The 24880-nt window shown below is 43.3% G+C and overlaps 1 protein-coding gene across 2 annotated transcripts in view; it reads right to left on the reverse strand.

Annotated features, from left to right (window-relative positions):
• Nucleotides 1–24880, reverse strand: part of ITPK1 (inositol-tetrakisphosphate 1-kinase) — a 170604-nt gene that overhangs the window by 31220 nt on the left and 114504 nt on the right. For both annotated transcript variants that reach the window (XM_088462990.1, XM_088462989.1), the window contains exon 5: nt 19156–19273. In XM_088462990.1, the coding sequence (XP_088319116.1) occupies nt 19156–19273 (118 nt within the window). The remainder of the gene's footprint in view (nt 1–19155; nt 19274–24880) is intronic.

Genomic DNA, 24880 nt, shown 5'->3' on the forward strand with positions numbered 1-24880 from the left:
TACAAACATAGGTTACATGATATAAATCTAGGTAACACAGAAGTCTGCTTAGTTTAAACGAAGACTGCCTGGCTTATATAGCAGGAATGACATAACAATAGTACAAGGATACTATAAACATTATCTGCAGCCTGGATATTATCCAGTTTATAATTAAATACTATAAAAGAGGTATTCAGGTTACAGTTTACAGATTGGACTTCCCTTCCCATACATACACATCACACCAACCAGTGATGGGGAAGACCCAGGACCCCCGGAGACGCCGCTCCTAAAGACCAAGGGGCCTAAACGTAGTTGGACATGAGTTGCGCCTAATCATAAACGTAAATAATGTTTCCGAAACCCCTCGGTACAGCTAGCAAAATGCGCCTCTTTACTACAGTCAAAAAAGTTCAAAAAACAGTACACAATGCGTACGCGTTACAGTACATGGCCGGACGGGGTAATTCATAGGCAATACAGTTGCAGGGAGCATATAATAATAAAATCAAACACGTACAGAATAATTAGCATTTTAGAAGCCTTCCCTTTATAAAGTGACTGGAATACGCATATTAGTGCGGAATCGGTATGTAATGCCAGCTGTCGGGATGCCTCCTGTCAAAATACCAACAGCAGCATCCAATGGTTGGCATCCCTCCCCCCTTCCCCCCTAGTGCCTAAACCTAACCCTCCTCCCTTCGTGCCTAACCCCCCCTTCCCCCGTGGTGCCTAAAACTGCCCCCTAGGGCTGCCTAAGCCCTCCCCCAAAACCTAACGCGAACCCTGCTATGCTACCTAAACCTATCCCTCCGGGCAAATATCAAAGGGTTCCCCAGACTTACCTCATTCAGGCTGGTGTCCCTCAGGATCCCAGTGTCGGGATTAAGGTGGGAGTCGGTATTTCGACACCTATCTTAAATCCCTTGTCGGGCTTGCCCCGTCAGGATTTAGACCAGCGGCCGCATAACTACTTCCCATTACAGCACAGTGATTGCTCATTGTACCGTGATCCTGAAAATAGATCATGGCAAAATTATGAGAATAACTGGGAGTGATTTAGAGGCTGCCGTCCGTTATCAATTTGCAACTCGCATCAGGCGTCGGGGACCCGAAAGTGATCCAAATCGAAAGACACATATGCGTTGGGTTGGTACGAAGCATACGATGTATTTTGTACCAACACGCCCCTACTGCAGCTAAAAGCGACTCGGTCAGCATATGTATAGCGACATACTACACATGCACCGAGCGAAAAAGAGCACGTTTACGAGGTAACAAAGGGCGGGATGTACTAAGGTTGCGGTGACCATTCCGCCAGTCACCGCAACCTTACTAATCGCATATGTACTAACATATGCGATTAGTATCGCAAAGGACAACTCTTGCGATAAGAGCTGCCCTTTTGCGAAGTAGCCGAAGCCAGGTGACCCCGTCCCGCGGAGGCGGGGGAACCAGGAGGAGCGTGGGCCGGCGACCATGGACAGCAGGTGAGTGGGGGCCAAGGGCTGAAAAATGTGTTTACGTCCAACTGTGCATGAGCCCCAAAATGTAGATATGAAAAGCGCATGTTTACCCTGAGGCATTACCAAATAGCAGTCGGCTCTTAAATCTGACTGCATAGCTCCTGAATTTTATTCTATCTTGCTCAGCCATTTTGGAGAGTCAAATTCGTTGGAGGAAATTCCCATTTGCCTACAGACATAGGGGTCTAATTACTAAGCTTTGTTAGCAGATAAAGTGAACCAAAACTGGCCTTTTTCAAACACAGCCTGTGACATGACAGTTAGGAGCTGATTGGCTGGTACCTTATCACCGTTCACTTTATCTCCTAACACAGCTTAGTAAATAGACCCCATAAAACCCCTGTGAGGGCCACACAAATTATCATCATCATTTACTTATATGGCGCCACAAGTGTTCCGCAGCGCCTTACAAAATACATAAACAAATAAGTAACCAGCGACTTACAATACAATACACGGCCATGGATAATAAACATTGCTATATTACCGACCTTTACACCCACATAAGCAGCCGGGAGTTGGTTGCCCTAGTGGGGAGTAAGAGATAAATGGAAATACAGTAGGGAGAAGCACAAGAGGGTAGAGGGCCCTGCTCAAAAGAACTTACATTCTAAAAACAGTGCAGGCGCTACATGTAAGGGTTAATAACAACAGAAGATGTAATGATTCAGCAAAGAGCCAAAAGAGAGAGAGGTGGGTGGTTGAAATGTTAACAGTATAATGGCACTTGCAGATTATATTCTCGGGTTAGCAGCAGCTAAGGTACACAAACAGCCCGTCACATTGCAGTAGGGCCGACAGTATTTGTATAAAGTCCTTTCACATTTACTAGACGAGCCTGTTCTTCTGTGACCATCCCAGCTGTCATTTTATTTTATTTTTCACTCATTTCTCCCCTCGCAAGGGACTCTGACAAGGCGATGGCACCGAGTGTTGTCACATTAATGGACAAATGCATATATACGTTCGACGTGCAATATGCATTGCTTAAATGAATGGACATAGATGGGCATTTCATCCACTATGTCCATCTATTACGTGGTCACGGCGTCAGGCGGAATTCAGCTTCAAGAACCTAAGATGTAAAACACGGCCTTAAAATGATCTATACATACTGTTCAGTCTGATAAACTGACCAATGAGATAAGAGGCTCTTTAAACTTATTCGTATATTTACTGGGCGTCATTAGACGACCACAGAACAGTTCTATAACGATTTGGCAACATTTTGCGTGCAGTATATAGAATACAATTAAGTTGACTGCGGTTTGGCGGCGGTTTTGCTATCTGCAGATTTACTAAGGCCAAAACCGCTGCAAAACTGCCATCAAAACACATTTTAGAATAGAACACGGCTGTCATTTAGAAACCGCTGCAAAACCGCCACCCGGGGTTTAGAAAAGAACCCGCCACCAAACCGCTGGTGTTTAGAATAGAATTGAACCCGCCGTTAAACTGCCGCTTAGTAAATTTTGCCCAAAGAGTGGATTGATTACAATGATTGTAAATAAAGGGATCCATTTATTGGTGGTCTCTTACAACTGCAGGAAAATGCGGAGGAGAAGCATTCATAATGTATTATATTTGTCCTAATTATCAGCAGGACAGCGTAGAAAGCGACTTGCTGCTGCCTCTAGAAGCGGCCAGGTGGAGTGAAACGCGTTGCCGAAATAGTGAAACATTTTTATTTGTTTTATGGCTTATTTTTCATGTTTTATCCAGATCATGCCAATATTTTCATTAAGTGATATCAAAATATATTCTATTCATCTAAAAATATGTTTCATGACATTGGCACGTGGGAGACCAGATAAATTCACACACTTGAAGGAAGTTTTGGAGGATCATAGACATGTACTGCGCAACGCACCGAGTGTACCTAAAGTAGCGCAAAACTGATCCTTTCGTAGAGGGTGGAAGGATAGGGTTAAAGCTTTAACATTTCTTTTAAAAAAACTCACCTTAAGCTGGTCCATTATGGAGTTATTGGAGGGAAGCCGGCTGCCGGGATAAGACAGTCGGCTTCCCGATTGCCTCCCATGGAAACCTCTTCTGATAAAGGACAAGTGGGGGTATAATTCTGATAATACGTTTTTGTATTATGTACATCCTTAGGCGGTCTGCGCCTGGAGCATGGATGTCTCATCAAGCAGACCCTGAACATGCAGAAGATCCGGTATAGGTGGAAGATATACAGCCATGTGTCATTGTTTAATGAACTAGTCGTCCTCCATTCCTTTGACTGCTCAAACAGACACCAGTGGAAGTCTTGTCATAGCACAGGAGATGAGAAATATTGCCTGGTCACAGAGCCTAAACACTGGGTAATCCACACTTGAATTAAAATGTCTATTTATTTACATTGACATGGAGACGATAGTCTAAGGAAGCTATACCATTCAGGGCTCTGCTTCCTATAAGGGGGAGTCGTAAACTAAAAATTCAGATATGCAATAAGTCAGCTGTTTATACCCAGAGGAAGACAAGCTTCACAAAATTGTAAACAGAGGCCATTATCACAGAAATCTCCCCCGTAATTCCAGAAAAGTGTCACCGATGTCCTGAGAAAGACTTGTTATTTCCAACTAAATTCTTGGAACGTGCACAATGCATGGAGAGATCCGCGGACAGACACAGATTTCACAACTGCTCATTTTGGACTCCAGCATAATGGCCGTCACTAAGTTTTCATTTATGTGTTTGTCGGTGATTCCTGACCAATCAAGGGGCAGGTTCACACTTGGCACGTGTAGCACCCAACCAGATGATGTAAATGATTAATGGAGAAGCTGAAATGATGTAATTGCAATGACACGTGAACGGTGTATTCAAAAGAGATTAACAGTTATGTTTTTTTGTTTTTACATTAATTAACACTGTTGGATTTTCCAAATAGTCACATTGAAGGCCTTTCGGTGAACTGCTGATGAATGTGATATCCACTATGCCATGCGTTAGCTGTTTTTGGTTAACCTCTGCTAAGAGCAAGTGATGTGCTTTGTGAAAACCATATTTATATGGAAAACACTGCAGATTCCGATTGTTGATCTTCCAATCAAAAGAGGCTCTTGTATTCTGCCTTGCACATGGAATAACTATGGGCTCGATACAATTAGGTGCGAGTTCCATCGCACCCGCGAGTAAGTGCGGCTGTATGCCACAATTGCGGTACCTATGGACTTGCACACTTCTGTTCGCAGCCCCATAGGGCCACGAAACCTAGTTGTCAGCGAGTGTCAGTGTTCCACTGTCCTGGGAGACCAAGTGTCAGTAAGTCATTGTCCCGGGAGCCCAACTGTCAGTTAGTTGCAGTGCCAAAAAGAGGTTAACTCAAGATAATCCAGGAAACTGTAAAAAAAAAAAAAAAAAACTTTCTGCATCTCCGCCCACTGCTGTCTTGGGAAATGACATCATCAGCAAAGGACGCCACAATATGCATTATTTGGTAAGAAATTATATCAACAAGTTGAGCTGCCCAGTCGCTGCAGCTAGACCAACACAACAATCCCAACAGCGCTCTGGAGCAGGTTTTCATCCAGGATGTCTCTGTACATTGCTGCATTCATCTTTCCCTCTATCCTGACTAGTCTCCCAGGTCCTGCCGCTGAAAAACATCCCCACAGCATGATGCTGCCACCACCATGGTTCACTGTAGGGATGGTATTGGCCTGGTGATGAGCGGTGCCTGGTTTCCTTCAAACATAACGCCTGGCATTGGCGCCAAAGAGTTCCATTTTTATCTCATCAGACCAGAGAATTTTGTTTCTCATGGTCTGAGAGTCCTTCAGGGGCATTTTGGCAAACTCCACATGGGCTGTCATGTGCTTTTTGACTAAGGAGTGGCTTCCATCTGGCCACTCTACCATACAGGCCTGATTGGTGGATTTCTGCAGAGATGGTTGTCCTTCTGGAAGGTTCTCCTCTCTCCACAGAGGAATGCTGTAGCTCTGTCAGAGTGACCATCGGGTTCTTGGTCATCTCCCTGACTAGGGCCCTTCTCCCACGATCGCTCAGTTTAGACGGCCGGCCAACTCTAGGAAGAGTCCTGGTGGTTGCGAACTTCTTCCATTTATAGATGATGGAGGCCACTGTGCTCACTGGGACCTTCAAAGCAGCAGATATTTTTCTGTACCCTTCCCCAGATTTGTGCCTCGAGACAATCCTGTCTCGGAAGTCTACAGACAATTCCTTGGACTTCATGCTTGGTTTGTGCTCTGACATGCACTGTCAAGTGTGGAACCTTATATAGACAGGTGTATGTCTTCCAAAATCATGTTCAAACAGCTGAATTTACCACAGGTAGGCCCGTATTCAATTTAAAGCGAAATGTCCGGATCTGCTATACTTTTTCGCCGATGACATCATTTTCGCCTGTTTTGCTTTTACCCGTATTCTCAATGCAATGTACTAGGCGAAAAAGTTTTGCCTATGAATAGCAAGTGCAGAATTGGGGTTTTGGGGTGCAACATTGCGGGAACCCCCGTGCAGCCTTCAGACAGTCCCCCAAAGGTAAACTGTCAAAAAATAAAAAAAAACACTTAAGGACTCCCCAAAAAATGACTGAATAAGGGGGTGAAAAAAAAAGTTGGTGTACAAAGTTAAAAACTAGCGAACTTGACTCTGGGGGGGTCCCCAAGTATGCCCCAAGTGTTTTTTTTATTGCAGGTGCATGCGGCAGGTGGATTTTTCACGATTTTTTCAACTTCACTTTAGCAACTTTAAAATATGCTGACGCCAATTTTTAGGTACCACAAATTTGCTGGGATAAGTCATTTTCAGGAAAAAATACTCCTGAATACTATTCTGCACCACGTATAGAAAAACGCTATTTAGCAGCTATTGAGCCCGTTTAAAAACACCAAATACCTTCAGCAAGCCAAATCGGGGGGTAACCATAGCTAACCCCCATGTCAGAGCATCTTTTGGGGGGTGTCAGGCTGATTTCCCCAAATCTGACAGTACTTTCCGCCTGTTCCAGTTTCACCAGGTCCCGTTTTCGCGTACTTTAAAATTGAATACGGGGTAAAGCGGGCAGGCGCGCGATATTTTTCCGCCTACAAAACAGGACGTGAAAAAGTATCGCGGCTCGGCTCAAATTGAATACGACTCGTAGACTCCAATTAAGCTGTAGGAACATCTCAAGGATGATCAGTGGAAACAGGATGCACCTGAGCTCAATTTTGAGCTTCATGGCAAAGGCCGCGAATACTTATGTACATGTGATTTCAAAGTGTTTTTTTATTTTTTTTGTTTTTTTTATTAAATTTGCAAAAATCTCGAAAAAAACTTTTTACACGTTGTCATTATGGGGTATTGTGTGTAGAATTTTGAGGATAAAAATTAATTTATTCCATTTTGAAATAAGGCTGTAACATAAAATGTTGAAAAAGTGAAGCGCTGTGAATACTTTCCTGATACACATGAAATAGAAACTGTAGGTAATTGAGGGCCCAGAGCGTCATTGGGCAGATATCCTGGATAATGGGTGAGGTGTTTATAGTTCTATATTAGGCTTAGTTCTGTCCAACTGAGCATGTAATTTCCGTGATGATGTGGACACTATGATAAAGTTTGCATTATTCTATAGTTAATGGTTTGTTCTCTTACAATTTCCCACAGTACACTGGGTGAGATGTGCCCTTATGATGTGGCATTTACCAACACTCCTGTACTGGTGCAGATATCTACACAGACGCAGCCCAGCACCGTGGTACAATACCGTGTGTGTGAGGTCTGGGCCGCTGTAGTCCATTCTCATTTTATAACAATGGATTAGTGTCTGTACAAGTCCTGGATTTAGAGAAATTAGCATAGGCAGTATTAGCGCTGAGTAAATAATTGACATGTGGTATGTGGTACAAGAACCCACAGGTTTTAACCGCAGCACCTGTTCCTTGCTTAGGTGTGTAAATCATATTCCATTATCTTCCAGATTTAAATCTGCCATATGCTAGTTTCAGCAAGCAGAGCACAACGCTGGGACCGGAGAGCCAGATTAGGGAAATCAGGAGCAGAGATCTGGGTCACAGAACAGTACACAAAGTAGACGCAGAAAATGGAGCCTCAGGCAAAAAGCAGCAAGAACGCGGGAAGACTCCGGGTTCAAAGTTCTAAATCAGTGCAGAGGATTGTGAGCCCCAGCCGGCAACACAGCGCAGTACAAATCCCTGGCTCCGCCACCTTTCACACATAAAGCTCTGCAGAACGATCTGTGCTCATGGGATTACATTTACAGTCCTGAGTTACAGCGGATAAGACCTGCTCTTTCTACTTTCTGCAAAACGCTGCACCCAGCATGACGACATCACAGGCTCAAGACCTCCGTTTTCCTTAAAGGGATGCAGGTACAGTATAGAGACTTTTTCATCTTGTTGTCAGGGTCCTACTGGGATGTTGTGTTCATTCTAGCACCCCGCACCTGTCACAGTTCCTCTTTCCTGCCTGGGGTGTCGCTCTCTGCTGTGGGATGGATGCCGCGTGGCAGGGTGCGCCGTGGACTGCTGTGATGGGGTTTGTACAGCAACTGGTCCACGCTCTCTGCCCCCCCCCCAACTGTCTCATGGTGCCGCCCAGCATTCTGCGAGTCTAGGAGGTACCATAAATACATCATACAGCCGCACTTACTCGCCGGCATGTTACTAGCATCTAATTGGATCTGGAATACCATATAGATCCTATTTCTATACATTAGGCAGAATGTTGAATGATGGTGGAGCATTGTCTGTCTCCTGTAAGGTAAAGCATGTGCCTGGGACATTTCATAAATCAAATAACTAAAAGATTATACCTGGCTTGGATGTTCGCTAGCTGTTGTGAAACTACAAGTCCCAGCATTCAATGTGTTGACAACTACTAAAGCATTCCGGATTTCATCCCTAAAAATGGTGCAATTCAGAATTACTGAACATTTCTTGCATGCCGCCAATGGAATAAAAATGTAACTGGGGCAGCAGGCAGACGTGGCAGCTTATAATACACATTTAGTATATGCAGAAGTAATTCCGGGAATGCCTCCATGTAATTTCTTTATATCTGTATGAACCATGTAAGCATTAGGTTATGTTACTGTTCTTTTAAATAAAAAGAAAAAGAAAAAAGGAAAAAAAAGTCTTCTGATGTTTTTTCTTTTCTTCCAAGGAACAATAACAGTATGTCCTGTGCCTCATCACAATTGTATATACAGATCTGCTGGGGGCTCTGGGAGACTGCAAGGAAAGGTTTCAAACCTGTCTCGCACACATCTGTCGGTGTCACATCTCAACGGAGGTTTTATCCATGTAACAACCGGATTTCACCATTCTTCCAGTATTTAAATTTTGGGTGAGAAAATAACCGAAAAAAAAACCCAGGGGTATCGGATACAAGCTGCAGCTCCTTTCTAGCTATGGGTGTAAGCCTAGCCAGGTTTAAATCCAAACTTTAAAATGTCTGTAAAATACAAGGGTTGATGGGGGTCCTGTATTTCTCCTCTAAGGAGAACATCGCTGCTTCACAATCAGCTGGTTTAAGCCTAGTGATGCCACACGGAGGGCCATATTCAATTAGGCTGCAAAAACTTGTTATCCCCATGTCAGACCATCTTTTGGGGGGTGACAGGCTGATTTCCCCAAAAGTGACAGGACTTTGCTACTTACCTTTCCGCCGAGTCCCGTTTTCACCGATTCCAAATTGAATACGGTGATACTCTGGGCACGTGCCTGATACATTATCCGCATAAAAAAAAACTCAGATGACGGCGAAAAGTCCTGCAACGGACTTTTCGTCTTTAATTGAATATGGCCCTGAATGTAGGTGTGGCCTGTTTATAAAGTATATATGGTAGACAGATTGGGAAAGACACTATTAATAAGCTTTCCCTAAGTCACAGGAACATAAAAGTACTCCTCATCGTCATTGGTTATTTGTAGGGCACCACAAAAACGCTGCAGTGCTGGACAGTGAGAACAAGTCACACACAAACAGTATACGTACACATACAAGCTGGTAAAGGAAGGAAGGAAGGGTTCCGCACTATAGACAGTGAAAAAAGGTCGACAATGTCTAGATAGACTTCAGAAGTTAAACAGTCAATAGGTCGACTGGGACAAAAGGTCAACACACGAAATGTCGACATGTAAGAAGGTCAGCAGCTACAAATGGTTGACACATGATTTTTTATTTTTTTTACGTGTTTTATGGTTAGGCACTTACTAGAGGGTTAGACACTTACCCCGACGGTTAGGCGCACTTACCAAAGGGTTAGGCACTAGAAGGGACGGTTAGGGTCAGGCACAAGGAGGGAGAATTAGAATTAGACACTAAGGGGAGACTAAGGGTGAAGATTAGGGCTAAAAAAAAAAAAAAGCATGCGTCACCCATTTTTGTTGACCATTTGCATGTCGACCTTTTAACCCTGTCAAACTTTTGTCCCAGTCGACCTATTGACTGTCTAACATCTGGTGTCTATCTAGACACTGTAAACCTTTTTACGGTCTATCTGTTAATCCACACCTGTAAAAGGAGAGAGACAGAGAATAGAGGTTATGAAAGAAAAATAAAAAAAATCATGATAAATAGAACAAAATAACTGACATTTACGCCACACGTTCCCAAGGTCCAAGGTCTAGTATAATTTAGCTACGCCCTGCTAGTTCATTACAGCTGGATAAACATTATAAATTCATCATGTCTGGACTTTATTATTTGCAAAGTTTATTATAAAGTATCGATGGCAAGCATGGGCCTAAGGATAAAACAGTATTATTTATCACTGAAATCAAAAACAATCACTGAGGGAGTCACTCTACCCGCCCAGGACCTTGGACTGTAATAACCAATTGAACAGTAATATGTTAAATAATAAATGACAGGCGCACAATAATGGGCTGTTCTCTACTGCTGCTATAGGATAAAACGTCAATTTCATTTAACAATTAAACCAAACGTGACATTTAACAGATATTTCCAACAGATGGAATTCCCCCATTTGTTAAACAATTACAGTTTAATGACCAAGTGAAAATTATTTAGTGGATTATACCACAACAGTTACAATGGGGAGAGCACAGTTATATTCCACTGACTGGAAAATCAATCTTCGAAAACTTTTAAAGGAATTGTGGATCGACTGGAAAAACGCAGAGTGGAAAAAAAATAAACAGTCCCTTCACTCCAACCTACTAACACTATAGGATCACCCTTTCAATAATTTCTCATTTAAAATGTATTTATATCTTAAACATAGATAAAAAACACTATTTGAATTAAGACCAATAAAAGTGTACCTAACTAATAGCCAAAAAGCCCCCCTTCCCTATACACACAGAAAATAACTGCTAGTTACATCAAGGTATGTAATTAAAAGCAAATCTTTGCACAAAACCATGACAGAGTTTTTAATTTTTTAAGTTGAATCAACACTCATTCACTAGAAACGAGTGACATCACTGAGAATGCAGCCTATCCATTCACTAGAAACCAGTGACATCACTGAGAATGCAGCCTATCCATTCACTAGAAACCAGTGACATCACTGAGAATGCATCTTATCAATTCACTAGGAACCAGTGACATCACTGAGAATGCATCTTATCAATTCACTAGAAACCAGTGACATCACTGAGAATGCAGCCTATCCATTCACTAGAAACCAGTGACATCACTGAGAATGCAGCCTATCCATTCACTAGAAACCAGTGACATCACTGAGAATGCAGCCTATCCATTCAGTAGGAAGCAGTGACATCACTGAGAATGCAGCCTATCGTATTGCTCTGAACCAGTGACATCACTGAGATTGCAGCCTAACGCTTGTCACAACAATGATATTTTAAAATGAACTATGGGCATAAATGTCGGACAAATGGTCGGGAATGCATACACACTTCAAAATGTGCACGATATCGGCAGATCGTTCACCACACGTCATGCAACAGGTCATCTCTGTATTCCCAGCACCCAACCTGGTCTGAGCAGTGCAGTATGAGTAAATTGGTAATTAAATTACATAGAGTTGAAGGTATGCACTGAGTGATTTGCCTCCATACACAGCTGCAGAAGGTGCCAGACTACAGAGGAAAGGTCAACAGATGAGATCACATTTATTTGATGTCCTGTTTGCTAGGTACACTGTGTAAGGAGAGTTACTCCATTTCCAAATATGGGAGGATCCCCTAAATAAGGCTCTAGATTAGAAGGAGAGATGAGTTGCAGCACACACAGTAAAGTTCATTCAGTAATCGCAAAATATGCAAATGCATGATACATTTATATTTGCACAGATGTCCCTAATCACTGACCCAGTACATAACTAGGAGGGAGAAATGTGTACGATGGAACAAACACCTCGTCTAGGTCTTAAGCTGGCCACACACTAGACCAACTTACATCCAACCATCCAACTAGTTAATTGGTTGGAATGAATATCTGGTAAGGGATGAAAGCAAATGACAATCAGCAATTTGCTCCCAAACGCCGGAAAATGGACAAAAACTGTTGTTTGAACAAATTATTTTGATCAAACATTTAACAAACTTGTCTAACGACCATTTTCATCTGTTTTCTGGCATTTAGGAGCAAATTGCTGATCATCAGTTACTCCCATACGTTACCAGATTTTCATTCCAAACAATCAACTAGTTGGCTTTAAGCTGGCCACACACCTAAAGATCTGTCCAACCAGCCAACTAGTTGATTGATTGGAATGAAAATCTGGTAACGTATGGGAGTACCTGATGATCAGCAATTTGCTCCTAAAGGCCAGAAAACAGATGAAAATGGTCAGACAAGTTTGTTAAATGTTTGATCTAAACAATTTGTTCAAATAACAGTTTTTGTCCATTTTCCGGCGTTTGGGAGCAAATTTCTGATTGTCATTTACTCCCATACCTTACCAGATTTTCATCCCAACCAATCAACTAGTGGGCTGGTTGAACAGATAATCTTTAGATGTGTGTCCAGCTTTACATTAGTCTTGAGAGTCTACGGACATCAGGAACTTATATGTATACAGAATGTTTATACAACACTGCTGGAAGTGCATCTAGCACTGAAAGTATCGGCAAAGTGTTTTTGTAGAAAAATAATACTCGGCAGTCCCAGTTATACCTAGAAAGCTCCCCAGAATACCACCCCCGCCCCCCTTACCGCCCGCAGACACACACAGTCCTCTCAACTTCTCCCCAATCAGTACAGGCAAACTTTTCCACCTGTGCAGATCCTGGCAATGTATTCTAATAAAACAGTGCCTCCAGTCGCCAAAAAAATACATAATAGATGCTGTTTTACCAGACGAGAACATTCTATTATAGTGGTTCCCAAACTCCGCCATTACAGTCCAGTTTCAAAGATATTCATGCTTGAAACCAGATGGTTAAATCAATTTGACTGAGGTACTAATTAAGTCACCTGTGCTCAAGCATAGAAATCCTTAAAATGTGTACTGTAATGGCAGAATTCGGGAAACCTCTGCTCTACTACAATGGGGGTTGATCTATCAAGCAGTGACAAGAGTGGCGATGTGGAAAAGAAGCCCAGAGTAACCAATCAACTGTGTGGTAGCATGTATCAAGTACATTGTATAAAATAATAGGTAGAAGCCGATTGGTTGCTATGGGCAACTTCTCCACACCTGCCCACAAATAATAAACAAACAAACAAAACAACGGAACTCAGGGCCTGATTCAGAGCCGGACGCTCTGACCAGAGTGCTTGCTCTGAATCAGGGTCCTCCTCCATGAAAATGGAGCGGCCTCCTGGCCGCTCGCATAGCTGTGGGTGACCACCCACAGCATTTGCGAGCGGCCAAAAAGATGGTCGCGATGGTCTTGACCATTGCGACCATCAGACTTGCGACGGAGACCCTGTGGTAGGGTCTCCCTGCCACAAGCCCTAGAGTGATTTTGGCTCTATCAGAGCCAAAATCACTCCCACTTACATCACTAGTGATGTCAGTGGGGCCGGACCCAGACGGTAGGCGTTCCCATGGGAAAGCCTCCGTCTGGCCACCACGCCCCCGGCACGCCCACCAAAGGGGGCGTGCTGTCAATCAACATCGACAGCACGCCCCCTTTGGTGCGAGACCCGGAGCGATGGAAAGCCCGTCGCTCCCCGGGTCTCACGCATGCGCACGACGGAGCTCCCTCCGTCGTGCGCATGCGCAGTGGGGAACATCGACCCACTTGCGAGCGTACTGCCGCTCGCGAGTGGGTCTGAATGACCCCCTCTGTCCCAGTGTCGCTGGACAGATTCACTGTCTGCCGATGAGTTAAAGATTATTTCCAAGCAAAACATTATGAAGAGATTGTTTTTTCTCTTCACATCCTAATGAGGATTCTGGTTCATACAGTTATCCCGTGGGAGTCAGTGAAATTCATCAGGTAATCGGGTCAATTGGAACATACACCCATTTATAAAGTAATCTGTGAAGTGCACTTATGGGTTATTAAATACAAACCCCAGTAAGCTCTGTGGGTTGGTCCCTGAGCCCTATTCAGTGCACTATTGCCTCTGCACCATGGAAGCAACCACTCTGTGGACTGAACCAATGTTCATTACATTAACTATACACCTGGAGCCAGTGACATAATTGAGAATGCAGCCTATCCGTCCACTAGGAACCAATGACCTCACTGAGAATGCAGCCTATCTATTCACTAGGAACCAGTGACATCACTGAGAATGCAGCCTATCCAGTCACTAGGCTACAGTGACATCACTGAGAATGCAGCCTATCCAGTCACTAGGAACCAGTGACATCACTGAGAATGCAGCCTATCCATTCACTAGGAACCAGTGACATCATTGAGCATGCAGCCTATCCATTCACTAGGAACCAGTGACATCATTGAGCATGCAGCCTATCCATTCACTAGGAACCAGTGACATCACTGAGATTGCATGATTAGTATAAAATGCTCTGTGGGACAAAGCAGGCAGCACAAGACACTGACAGCAGCAATGGAAGGAGGTGGGTGCAAAGTACCCGGTCTCTCTCAGGCCCCAGGAGTGCAGGGGAGGCGTAAATATGTCCTCTTGGTACACAATCATACAAACTTGTTTATTTTAAGGCTTCGGGCACCAGGGCATTTCATGGCTGCTGACAGCAAATGTCAAAAAATAGAGGTGAGAATATAGCAGAGGGTATATTTACTAAAGTGAGAGTTTTTATAAGTGGAGATGTTGCCCATAGCAATCAGATTCTAGCTATTATCTTCTAGAAGGTGCCAGATAAATGTTAAGTAGAATCTGATTGGTTGCTATGGGCAACATCTCCATTTCTAAAAACTCTCACTTTAGTAAATACACCCCCCAGGATTCTGTTTTCTAAGCAAAGCAACATTACTGGGTTACTTTATTTTGACAAATAATTGTGAGTAATGCAAACAGACACAAAACATGTGGTACAACAAAATTGTGAGAAAAACAAACACACACAGATCAGAAATAGGATAATAGCAAAATAACAGTCTAGACAGTCCGCTTTCAGCAGCCTTTCTCCCTTCTGAAATCTATCATACAAGACCATACACCTTGTGGCGCGAGACACCTGGCACGAGCGAGCCGCCAGGTGCCACTTGCGCCCAGCACATCGAGACGGGCTGCTTGGTGACATAGCAGCAACAGTGTATGAGGACATTATCCAGCCCATCAACAAGTTAGTGACATCACAGAAGTGCTAGCTAACGGATGGCACAACATGAGGAACTGTACTGTGTGCAGCTGCACTCTAGCAAAGGTTCTGATTTTAGACCCACTTAGGCTTCTTAAGTAATCACAAATAAATGTGGATAATGCTTGGTCAAGTGTTTTTTTTTTTTAAAGAACATAGGGTGCAGGCGCAGAAGGGACGGGATGTATTATAATGACATATCAATAAAACTTAGAAGTCTCTAGGACAAAAACGCGTAGGATGGCCTCCTTTGCTTTTGTTGTTCACACCTGGAACTGCCCCACTTGATCCATCAGTGAACTGGATATTGACCATCATTCTGGCAGTAGTGGGGCATTATTCAGATAAGCAGCAATTATTTTTATATCCTATAAGCATTAATACACTAGGTGGCTGTACCAGATTGCATTTTCAGATAACTAATAGTGGCTTTGGGCCTTACCTCAATCTGGGCCCATATAATTCTGCTATGGATCACACGTTTTATGAGCTGCACCAGAAGCCCAACCTCTGCCACAAGCAGTACCACCAACCCTACCTTTTGCATGAGCCCTGTCATAAGCCCAGGCCTTTCTCCCAAGAACTGCGGCCAGGGGGACAGGTATGGATTACCCGGGCCTGGGATTGTCAGAGGGGCCGGTGGGGAACCCAGGGAGCTGTGGACAACAAACGCCCAACACCTCAAAGTGGCGTCGTGCGAAGAGGATGTTTCTCTTCCACAGCTCACCAGGCTCCGCTGGAGCTGTCTTCTGGTATTTATCATTATTTCTAATAATAATGCCCTGATCCCAATTGAGAAGGCAATGAGCCACTAAACCAAAAGCTCAGTCTTCATGTAAATCCCATTTTCTCTTAACCAAACTAGTGCGGTTATGACAACTGAGAGCTTTGAAGGATCCCTGGTAACTTTTGATTACCATCAATGTATGGATTTAGGGGGTCATTCAGACCCACTCGCGAGCGGCAGTCCGCTCGCAAGTGGGTCGATGTTCCCCACTGCGCATGCGCACGACGGAGGGAGCTCCGTCGTGCGCATGCGCGAGACCCGGCGAGCAAAGGACTTTCCATCGTTCCGGGTCTCGCACCAAAGGGGGCGTGCTGTCGATGTTGATTGACAGCATGCCTCCTTTGGTGGGCGTTCCGGGGGCGTGCCTGCCAGACGGAGGCGTTCCTATGGGAGCGCCTTCCGTCTCAAGCCGGCCCCACTGACATCACTAGTGATGTCAGTGGGAGTGATTTTGGCTCTGATAGAGCCAAAATCACTCCTGGCCTTGCGGTTGAGAAACCCGACCACAGGGTTTCTCTCGCAAGTCCGATGGTCGCGATGGTCAAGACCATCGCGACCATCTTGTTGGACGCTCGTATAGGCTGTGGGTGGTGACCCACAGCTATACGAGCGTCCAGGAGGACACTCCATAGTTATGGAGGTGGGCCCCGATTCAGAGCGAGCGCTCTGGTCAGAGCGTCCGGCTCTGAATCAGGGCCTTAGTCCCATCTACACCACATTACCAAGGAGTTAACTGAACCGCTCATTTGCTTATATAGAACCAAACCCACCTGAACATCACATTGACTCCTGATCATCAGCACAATCCCCACCTACTGAGCTCTATTATATGCTCATAATGTTTATTCATTCATCACAAAGCTGTCCTTTGTCTGTGTATAATACACTGGTCTTTCTGTCTACTTGTATGAGCAACAAAGACTCATGGGAGAGCCGGACACAACAGGTTACCCTCTTCATTGATCCCGTGTGCGAACACAATGCATCTGTTTAATCTTATTAATCAGACTCTGACCAGCCAGAGGGTGCTAGAACGGTCCTTTATTTGTAGTGCCTACAAATATTCCGCAGGGCAAGCCGACAAAGCGTACAAACAAAATTATTAAATATAAGTGGAACCAAAAATTAAACATGTGTATATAAATATATATATATTTTTTTTTTTTGTTTGTTTTGCGTTGCTTACTAAACAAACCACTGTGACATCAACTATCAAACATGGAGGAGGAAACGTGATGGTCTGGGGCTCTTTTGCCGGATCCTTAGCCAGCGTCTTGCTGTGACTGGCGCCCTAATCCAAAAGGGCTCCCGCAGCATTTTGCAGCACCACGCAATACTTATAGTCTACTCCTAGTTGGTCACTTTAGAGTTTCAATTAAAATGTTTAAATGGAAAATAAATGTCATTTTACGTTTTGTGTAGAACTCCTGTCATAACATGAGGATGCTACAAGACGCCTTTTCGTGCTGCATAAGCTTTCAGTTTGGGTTAGGTGTTGTTTAATTGGCTCATTGATTTTGCTAATTAACTGCTAATTGCCTGCTCTTGTCGCATGTTAATACTTTAAGTATTTTAGGAAGAGTTAGGTAACTAGAAGACACGTGGATAAATAAGCCGGAAATCTCTCGTTCAACAAATGTTATTGATGCAAAGTGGACACGTAAACCAGTCATAAGCTGCATACACACGTAAAGATTTCCTGTCCAACCATCCAACCAGTTGATTGGTTGGAATGAAAATCTGATAATGTATGAAAGTAAATGACAATCAGCAATTTGCTCCCAAATGCCGGAAAATGGACAAAAACTGTTGTTTGAACAAATTGTTTAGATCAAACATTTAACAAACTTGTCTGACGTCATTTTCATCTGTTTTCTGGCATTTAGGAGCAAATTGCTGATCATCAGTTACTCCCATATGTTACCAGATTTTCATTCCAACCAATCAACTAGTTGGATGGTTGGACAGAATATCTTGACGTGTGTATGCAGCTTTACTCCAAAAAGGCCACCCATAAATAATACTCAGAAATAAGCCAAGTGACCCGGTTTGTAGTTTTTTTTTTATTTTTTTATTTACTACGTTTGTGCTTTACCTTAATAAACATTAAACTTGCTTTCAGTATTCACGTAGAATTTGGTCTAATTTATTATTAATGGTGCATAGCTCCACAAATGCATTAAACAGCATCTGCTGGTGTTTTTTGTTCCCCATAACATTTGTAAAATAATAAAAACAACAGGTCTGACACTATAAATTGCTGTACAGCTGAAAGGAGGATGGTCAGCCCATGGGAAGCATAGCCAACCCAATGATGGCTCCACGGAAATACAGAACCAAGACCATTCATGGGACGTAGTCCTTCTTTCGGCAATCACAGTGTTGAAATTCAAAAGGTCCACACCAGATCGTCGAATGTCATAATGTCTATATGGTCAAAATGTTGGACACCTGCAACATGTTGACACAGTGCCGACCTATGAAATGTTGACACAGCCATAATAATTGACAATAGAAATTTTAGGGTTAGGATTGGGGTTGACGTTAGGTATAAATTTGGATGTCGACATTTTGTACCAGCTGACATTTTGGCTGTCGACATTTTGAACATCTAGACAGTTTGTCAGTGTTGACATTTCGCAAGTCGACATTGTGACTGTCGCAATGCTGAACATGTCGAAATCATGGTGTCTACATAACGACTGTCAACATTGTGATTTTGACAAATCATCAGACCAGATCTGCCATTCATAGATGGTAATGTAGCTTTACTGAAAGGAAAAAAATAATATTAGGCAGTAAAGCGGACTTGTATTATTATTATAGCGCAGGATAGAACAGCAGGGAGATGACTAGCTTTTCCTGCCTACAGTAACCTTTGTAGTACTGGCATCACGATTACCTTACATGGACGATCTAAGCAGTTCTGCCATCATTGGAACACCCCCACCCCTGCCATCCTATTTACAGGGGGACACCAGTGATACAATTTGGGCATTATAATAATACAAAGATATAATAGAGCAGATACACAGACACGCATAATGGCGTCTGCGCTTGTATCAGCTGAAGCAAATGTCAGCGGGAGCTAGTGATATTGAGGAGGCATGAGGTATGTGTTTGCGGGGGGGGGGGGGGGGCAGACAAATCATGTGAGCACATCACTTAGCCAGTATATATGGTACATATGCTTTATAGAAGCGGCAGCTTACCTTGCATGTAGGACTCAATCCTTCTGATGAGCTCATAAGACTTGGAGCGATCCAGTAGTGTGCGAATGGCAGGCAAAGGGTCCAAAATGATGGTCTCTGGATGGGCCTCGATATATTCCTAATAGTGACAAACAGAGGATCTTAGATTGTAAGCCTTTTTGGCCAGGGACCTCGCCACCTACATCGTATGTTACCCAGCACATGGAACACAGAGAGGTTGGGCAAAAATGCAGGTTTAAACTACAACTCCCACTATGGTTGGGATGATGACCCTGGGATGATATTACAACAAAAAGGTGCAAAGGGCCTGATTCAGAGCCGCTTGTAAGCGGCCGCTCGTTCGCTCCGAGCGATGTTTGCCCAACTGCGCATGTGTACGGATCGTTATACGCATACGCGAACCAGTCAGTGCGGTCGAAATTCATGTGCTCGCAAAATAGCGAATGCCTGATAATTTGAGTGACAGAAAGAGGCGTATGTGGGTGGTAACAGGGGAAGGTGTTTGAAAACGAGGAGTGGAGATCAGAACGCAGGCGTGCTTAAAAGGTCAAAACGGGCGTTTTATGGGTGTGCATAATTAATACAGCAGCGTCATTGACCACGTCACTGGGTTATTTTATAGTCAGAACTGCTCGCAAAATTGTGGTAGCAAAAACCAACCACAAGAATAGCGAGCAGCTCATACCCTGGTCGATGTACTCGATTAATCTAATAAATAGCGGACATGACGTAGGATGCGAGCGGCCAGGGGGTGTAGTTTCCCAAAAAACGACCGCAAGTTTTGTTCGCTCGTTCAGACCTAGAGGCGTGAACAGACTGCAAAGAGCAAACGGTTCATTTGAATAGCCACCCCTTTTTTTTGAACGAACGACCGCAAATAGCGACCGGCTCTGAATCAGGCCCAAAGTTCCAACCTTAACTAAAAGGCAGCAACGTTCGGAAAACGTTTTTTTTGCTAAATTACAAGCGGCTGATTGGCTGCTTGGTCACTGCTAATTTTGCACCTACAGTGGATGTAAAGTTAATAAATAAGGTCTAGAGGTTTCTATGCAGAACAGCAAATCTTACAGAACATATTTATTCTCATTATAGGAGTCCTTTGGAATAACTGACATCAGAATAATTTGGAGTGCCTGAAAAGCCTAAAAGAAGGACCAGAGTAAAGAGAGGCTTCCTTTTATCTTATAGGAAGAGCAGACGAGAGTCCAGCATGTCAGCAGGTGATCCGTTTAGAGGCTGCTATAATACATTAAATATTAATCCAAGGCGAGATATATAGGTCAGGGACGCCAGAAGCAGCTGATCCGCAGTACAAGGACATAACGTGTGCGACATGACCTCAGTCTACGCAGATCACTTTCTCCTCTGCACACAAGGTTTATAGGGCTACTGACTACACAAGACGGTTTTATGATGTTTAGACGGAAACATGTTTTGTAGTTTCCATCGGCCGTCAAAGTGAAATGTTGGTAACATTTAGAGCGTAGGTATTTTTTATTACTATTTATTTATTTCTCAATATAATGTTACTTTGAGATTGGGTGCTAAATTGATAATATCTTATAGAGAAGTGATCACAAAATGCCGTACCATTGTGCATTGTGCTCCTACAGTGACGACAGTGAAAAAACAAAACAGATTTTCAAACAGTGATCAATCGATCTATCTGTATATTTTAGATAGATATAGATATATATATTAGATATATACACACACACACAGATGTGACCTCAACCACTATTGCTGCAGTTGCACCAAATCAGCCCTTTTCGGCGTGCTAGGTCCCGAGTGATTGGGCTTGTGTCGAGTGTCTTTTGAGCGTGTCTTTCCCCGGATAGGTGTCTAAGGGCCGTATACGACTAGCCGCGATAAGTCCGTTTCTGCGGAAAAGTATCGCGAATTACGTCATTTTGCCATGCAAAAAGTTTCCTCTGTATTCAATCCAAATACTTTTCACCGGTGTGGAAACTCAATGCAATGGAACCTGCGAAAAAAATTTGCCTATGAATAGGTGTCGAAAAAAAAGTGCAAAATTGGGGTGCAAAGCTGCGGGAACCACTCTGCACCCTTGGGACAGTTCCCAAAGGTAATCTGAGTAAAAAAAAAAAGTCTTTAGATCACCCCAAAAAAGTACCTTCGTTTTGGGGGCCAAACTTAAAAACTCGCGAAATAGGCTGCAGGGGTGTCCCCAAGTATGCCCCAGGTGTTTTTAAAGTTTGCAGGTGCATGCGGCAGGTTAATTTTTAACAATTTTTACAAAGTACACTTTAGCAACTTAAATATATGTTAGCACCCATTTTCATGTACCCCAAGTTTGCTGGGACTACTTATTTTGAGTCAAAAAACCTGCTAAATGCTATTCTTCATCACTTCTGCAAAGACGCGAAATAGCAGCTATTGGCAGCATTTAAGTACCCAAAATACCTTCAGCAGGGCTATTCAAGGGTATCAAGAGTGATCCCCAATGTCAGAGAATTTTTTGAGGGGCGTCAGGCCGATTTCTAACTAAATACGGGGATAAGCGGGCACGCACGCGATACTTTTTCGCATTGAAAACCAGTGATGTAGGCGAAAAGTCCAGCATGCGAAAAGTACGGGACTTTTCGCATCTAATTGAACATGCCCCTTAGTCGCAATGTGATATGACAAAACTGCTTAAATGGATTGCACTGTTTAAATTGATATGTGACACTACATTTGCGGCGTGTGTATGAGCCTGAATCTGTATATAGTGCTACGATACAGGGGCCACAGCTATGTTTCATGCCAAGTTCTGTTGTGCTTAATCTGCGACTTATTGCAAACACATTCCTGTATAATTAAAATGGCATTGACTGATGTTTCGTAGTGGGTCTTCAGTGCGAATAAGTCACAAATTTAAAATTTAGATGTGTGAAGCTATGAGGACACATCCCACGGTGGTGTGTGGCCCACCCCATAACCCACCCCACCCCACCTGAGATATAAAAAGTAAGTATGTGAAAGGATAAAGGTAAATACCGGTTCATCCCTAAAACATTGCCTTCACTGTCTGCAAGGGTCATGTTCAAATCAATAACTACCCCATAGACCCAAAAGGTTCTGTCGCTCAACTGTGTTCACCCTTCCATGGAGCATTAACCAAAATATCACATGAAAACAAAATCTGAAAGGCTACTACGGAACTTTTCAGCTTTACCGAGTCGCCCCCTAAGTATCTCACACCAGATTGGCCCTTAAATAGAGATTAATAGAACAAATAGACATTTTTACCAGTAATAATGCATTACTACATGCTTGGACTGATTGCTTTATTGTGTGGAGAGTATATTTCTGCCTAGGAGCGGGAAATGTGAGCACACAGCCAGTGCCGTGGGCAGAGGACGGAGTTTGTTCTACGTTTATTGTCAGACGGGAGTCTTGAACACTCGTGGTTTAAATAGTGCTCAAAAGCACCAGAGCGGTGGCAACACAATGAAGAGAAGGCTGCCCCTCTGGTCACATGGGAGTAATTACACTCTGAAGAAGCTCCATGCAACAGTTTGAGCATAAGTTTTGCCATGTGATAGAGGAGCAGCTTACTTGCTTAACTTCGCCATGTCAGCATGAGGGGAACTAAGAGCTTATGGAAGTTAGTGCAGGAAATCTGCTACCATTCAAGGTGCCCGTCTCATACCACCCTCAAGCAAACTAGGGATGTGCGGGCTCGGATTAGTTCAGATTTTCCCGACAAAAATCGGGTCTCCGAAACAGGCAAAATGTCATCTTTCATGGACTTTTGTCCAGGAATGATGATATTTGTCCATGAAAGATGACGTTTTGCCTCTTTCTGAGACCCATTTTTTGGCGAGAAAATCCGAATTTGGCGGGAAAATCTGAACTAATCCGAGCCCGCACATCCCTAAAGCAAACCGCGGTGGGATTGCAGCCACACAGATAACAGTGCAAGCTTGAAGTTATTTTGCTGTACAGTAACAAAGCCCTTCCCCAGCCTCTTCCTATTCGCATCAGCCAAGTGACAAAGCACTGATAGGTGATTGAAGAGGTGACCGATTAAATACAACAACAATATTAGATAAGAAACATATGGTTAATCAGAAGCTTTTAACCGGCCAATGTCTATTTTATAAAACATATATGAGCCATGTGGGTAGTTGCTCAAAAGTTTCACAAAAAAACAACCTCAAAAACAGATCTATATGGTACCACAGCAAATGCAGACCCCTAGAGCCCACAAATGAGTTTTCCATTGAAATATTTTAGGAATAAAGTCACCTGGTACTCAGATTTCATTTAATGGAAAGAACCGTGCTGCAAATAACTAAAAAAAAAAAAAAAAAAGGACACTGAACTCATCTTTATTTTGTTCCTCAGATGATTTCATATCTCCCAGGAACTTGCTGTATACGGCGCGCGCATGAAATTTACAGCTGTGCACTAGCTACTTCTGCCCCATTCTAACTAGTGATTTAATGAAGGTTCATGGGAAGAGTAAAAGGTGTGTATCCACTAATAGACGGAGAAACGAGAGCACGATTACGACATTGTAATCGTGCTGCGATGAAAGATGTAAAAAATGATCAGCTGGTCGTTTTTGACATTTAAATGCCCGATTTGCGGCCGATTACTGAGCGATCGCACGATTACGATGTCGTAATCGCGCAATCGCTCAGTAAGTGGTTGCGTAGTCGATACACACCTTTAAGGTGCTTATCCACTACGCTACCTTACTGAGTGATTGCACGATTACGACATCGTAATCGTGCAATCGCTCAGTAATCGGCCGCAATTCGGGCATTTAAATGTCAATAACGACCAGCGAAGTGCGTGCCCGCTGGTATCATCGCCCGTACATGCTGGTCAACCTGACAATCACGTCAGGTTCAGCATGTCCGGGGAAGATTGAAGTGCATGCACTGAACGACTGAACGTTCAGTGTAGGCACATCACAGACTGTGAAACGACTGCACGATTACAATGTCGTAATCATGCTCTTGTTTCTCCATCTATTAGTGGATACGCACCTTTATATTATAGCGGACTAACCAGAGCAGGAGCAAATGAGCTAAGGTACTGAAAAAAATGCTGCTGGAAAATAATTTAGTTCAGAATTTGACGGGCTTCTTTAAGATGAACCCACTGCTGACATCAGTAATCGATTAAAATAACAAATCAATTGATTTAGTATAGTAATACCATCTCTGGAGGTACCTTCCAACTTTGGAAATGTAATTACCAAACGACACATCCCCTCACGCCTCTATGAAAGCTTGCGATGTTTGCACTACCGTAATTAGCCGATATAAGCACAGCAGAATTTAATCCCCCCCCCAAAAAAAAGGATTTGTCTCCTACAAATCAACTCTAACTTCAGAATTGAACATATGGCCACTTACATAATGTACTGTGGGAAAAATGTATCAAGCCATGTGGACAAAGTACCAACCAATCAGCTCCTAACTGTCACTTTACAGGCTGTGTTTGAAACATGACAGTTAGGAGCTGATTGGTTGGTGCTTTATATCTCTCCATACATTCCCCACTTTGTGCAATAGTCACTGTTTACTTGTCCAATTACAAAAACTAAATTAAACGCTGAAATTTTCTGAAGACTTAATTGGACCCCCTATAAAAAAAAAAAAAGCTGCATTGATACAAAAGGGTTTTTTTTGCGTCCTCTATTATGTGGCCGATGTTTGAGAGCAAAGTGTTCTTCTTTTATATAATCCTGCGGCTATTACATTTA

This window comes from Taudactylus pleione, unplaced genomic scaffold, assembly GCF_031769625.1.
Source record: "Taudactylus pleione unplaced genomic scaffold, aTauple2 ptg001303l, whole genome shotgun sequence".
NCBI lineage: Eukaryota > Metazoa > Chordata > Amphibia > Anura > Myobatrachidae > Taudactylus > Taudactylus pleione.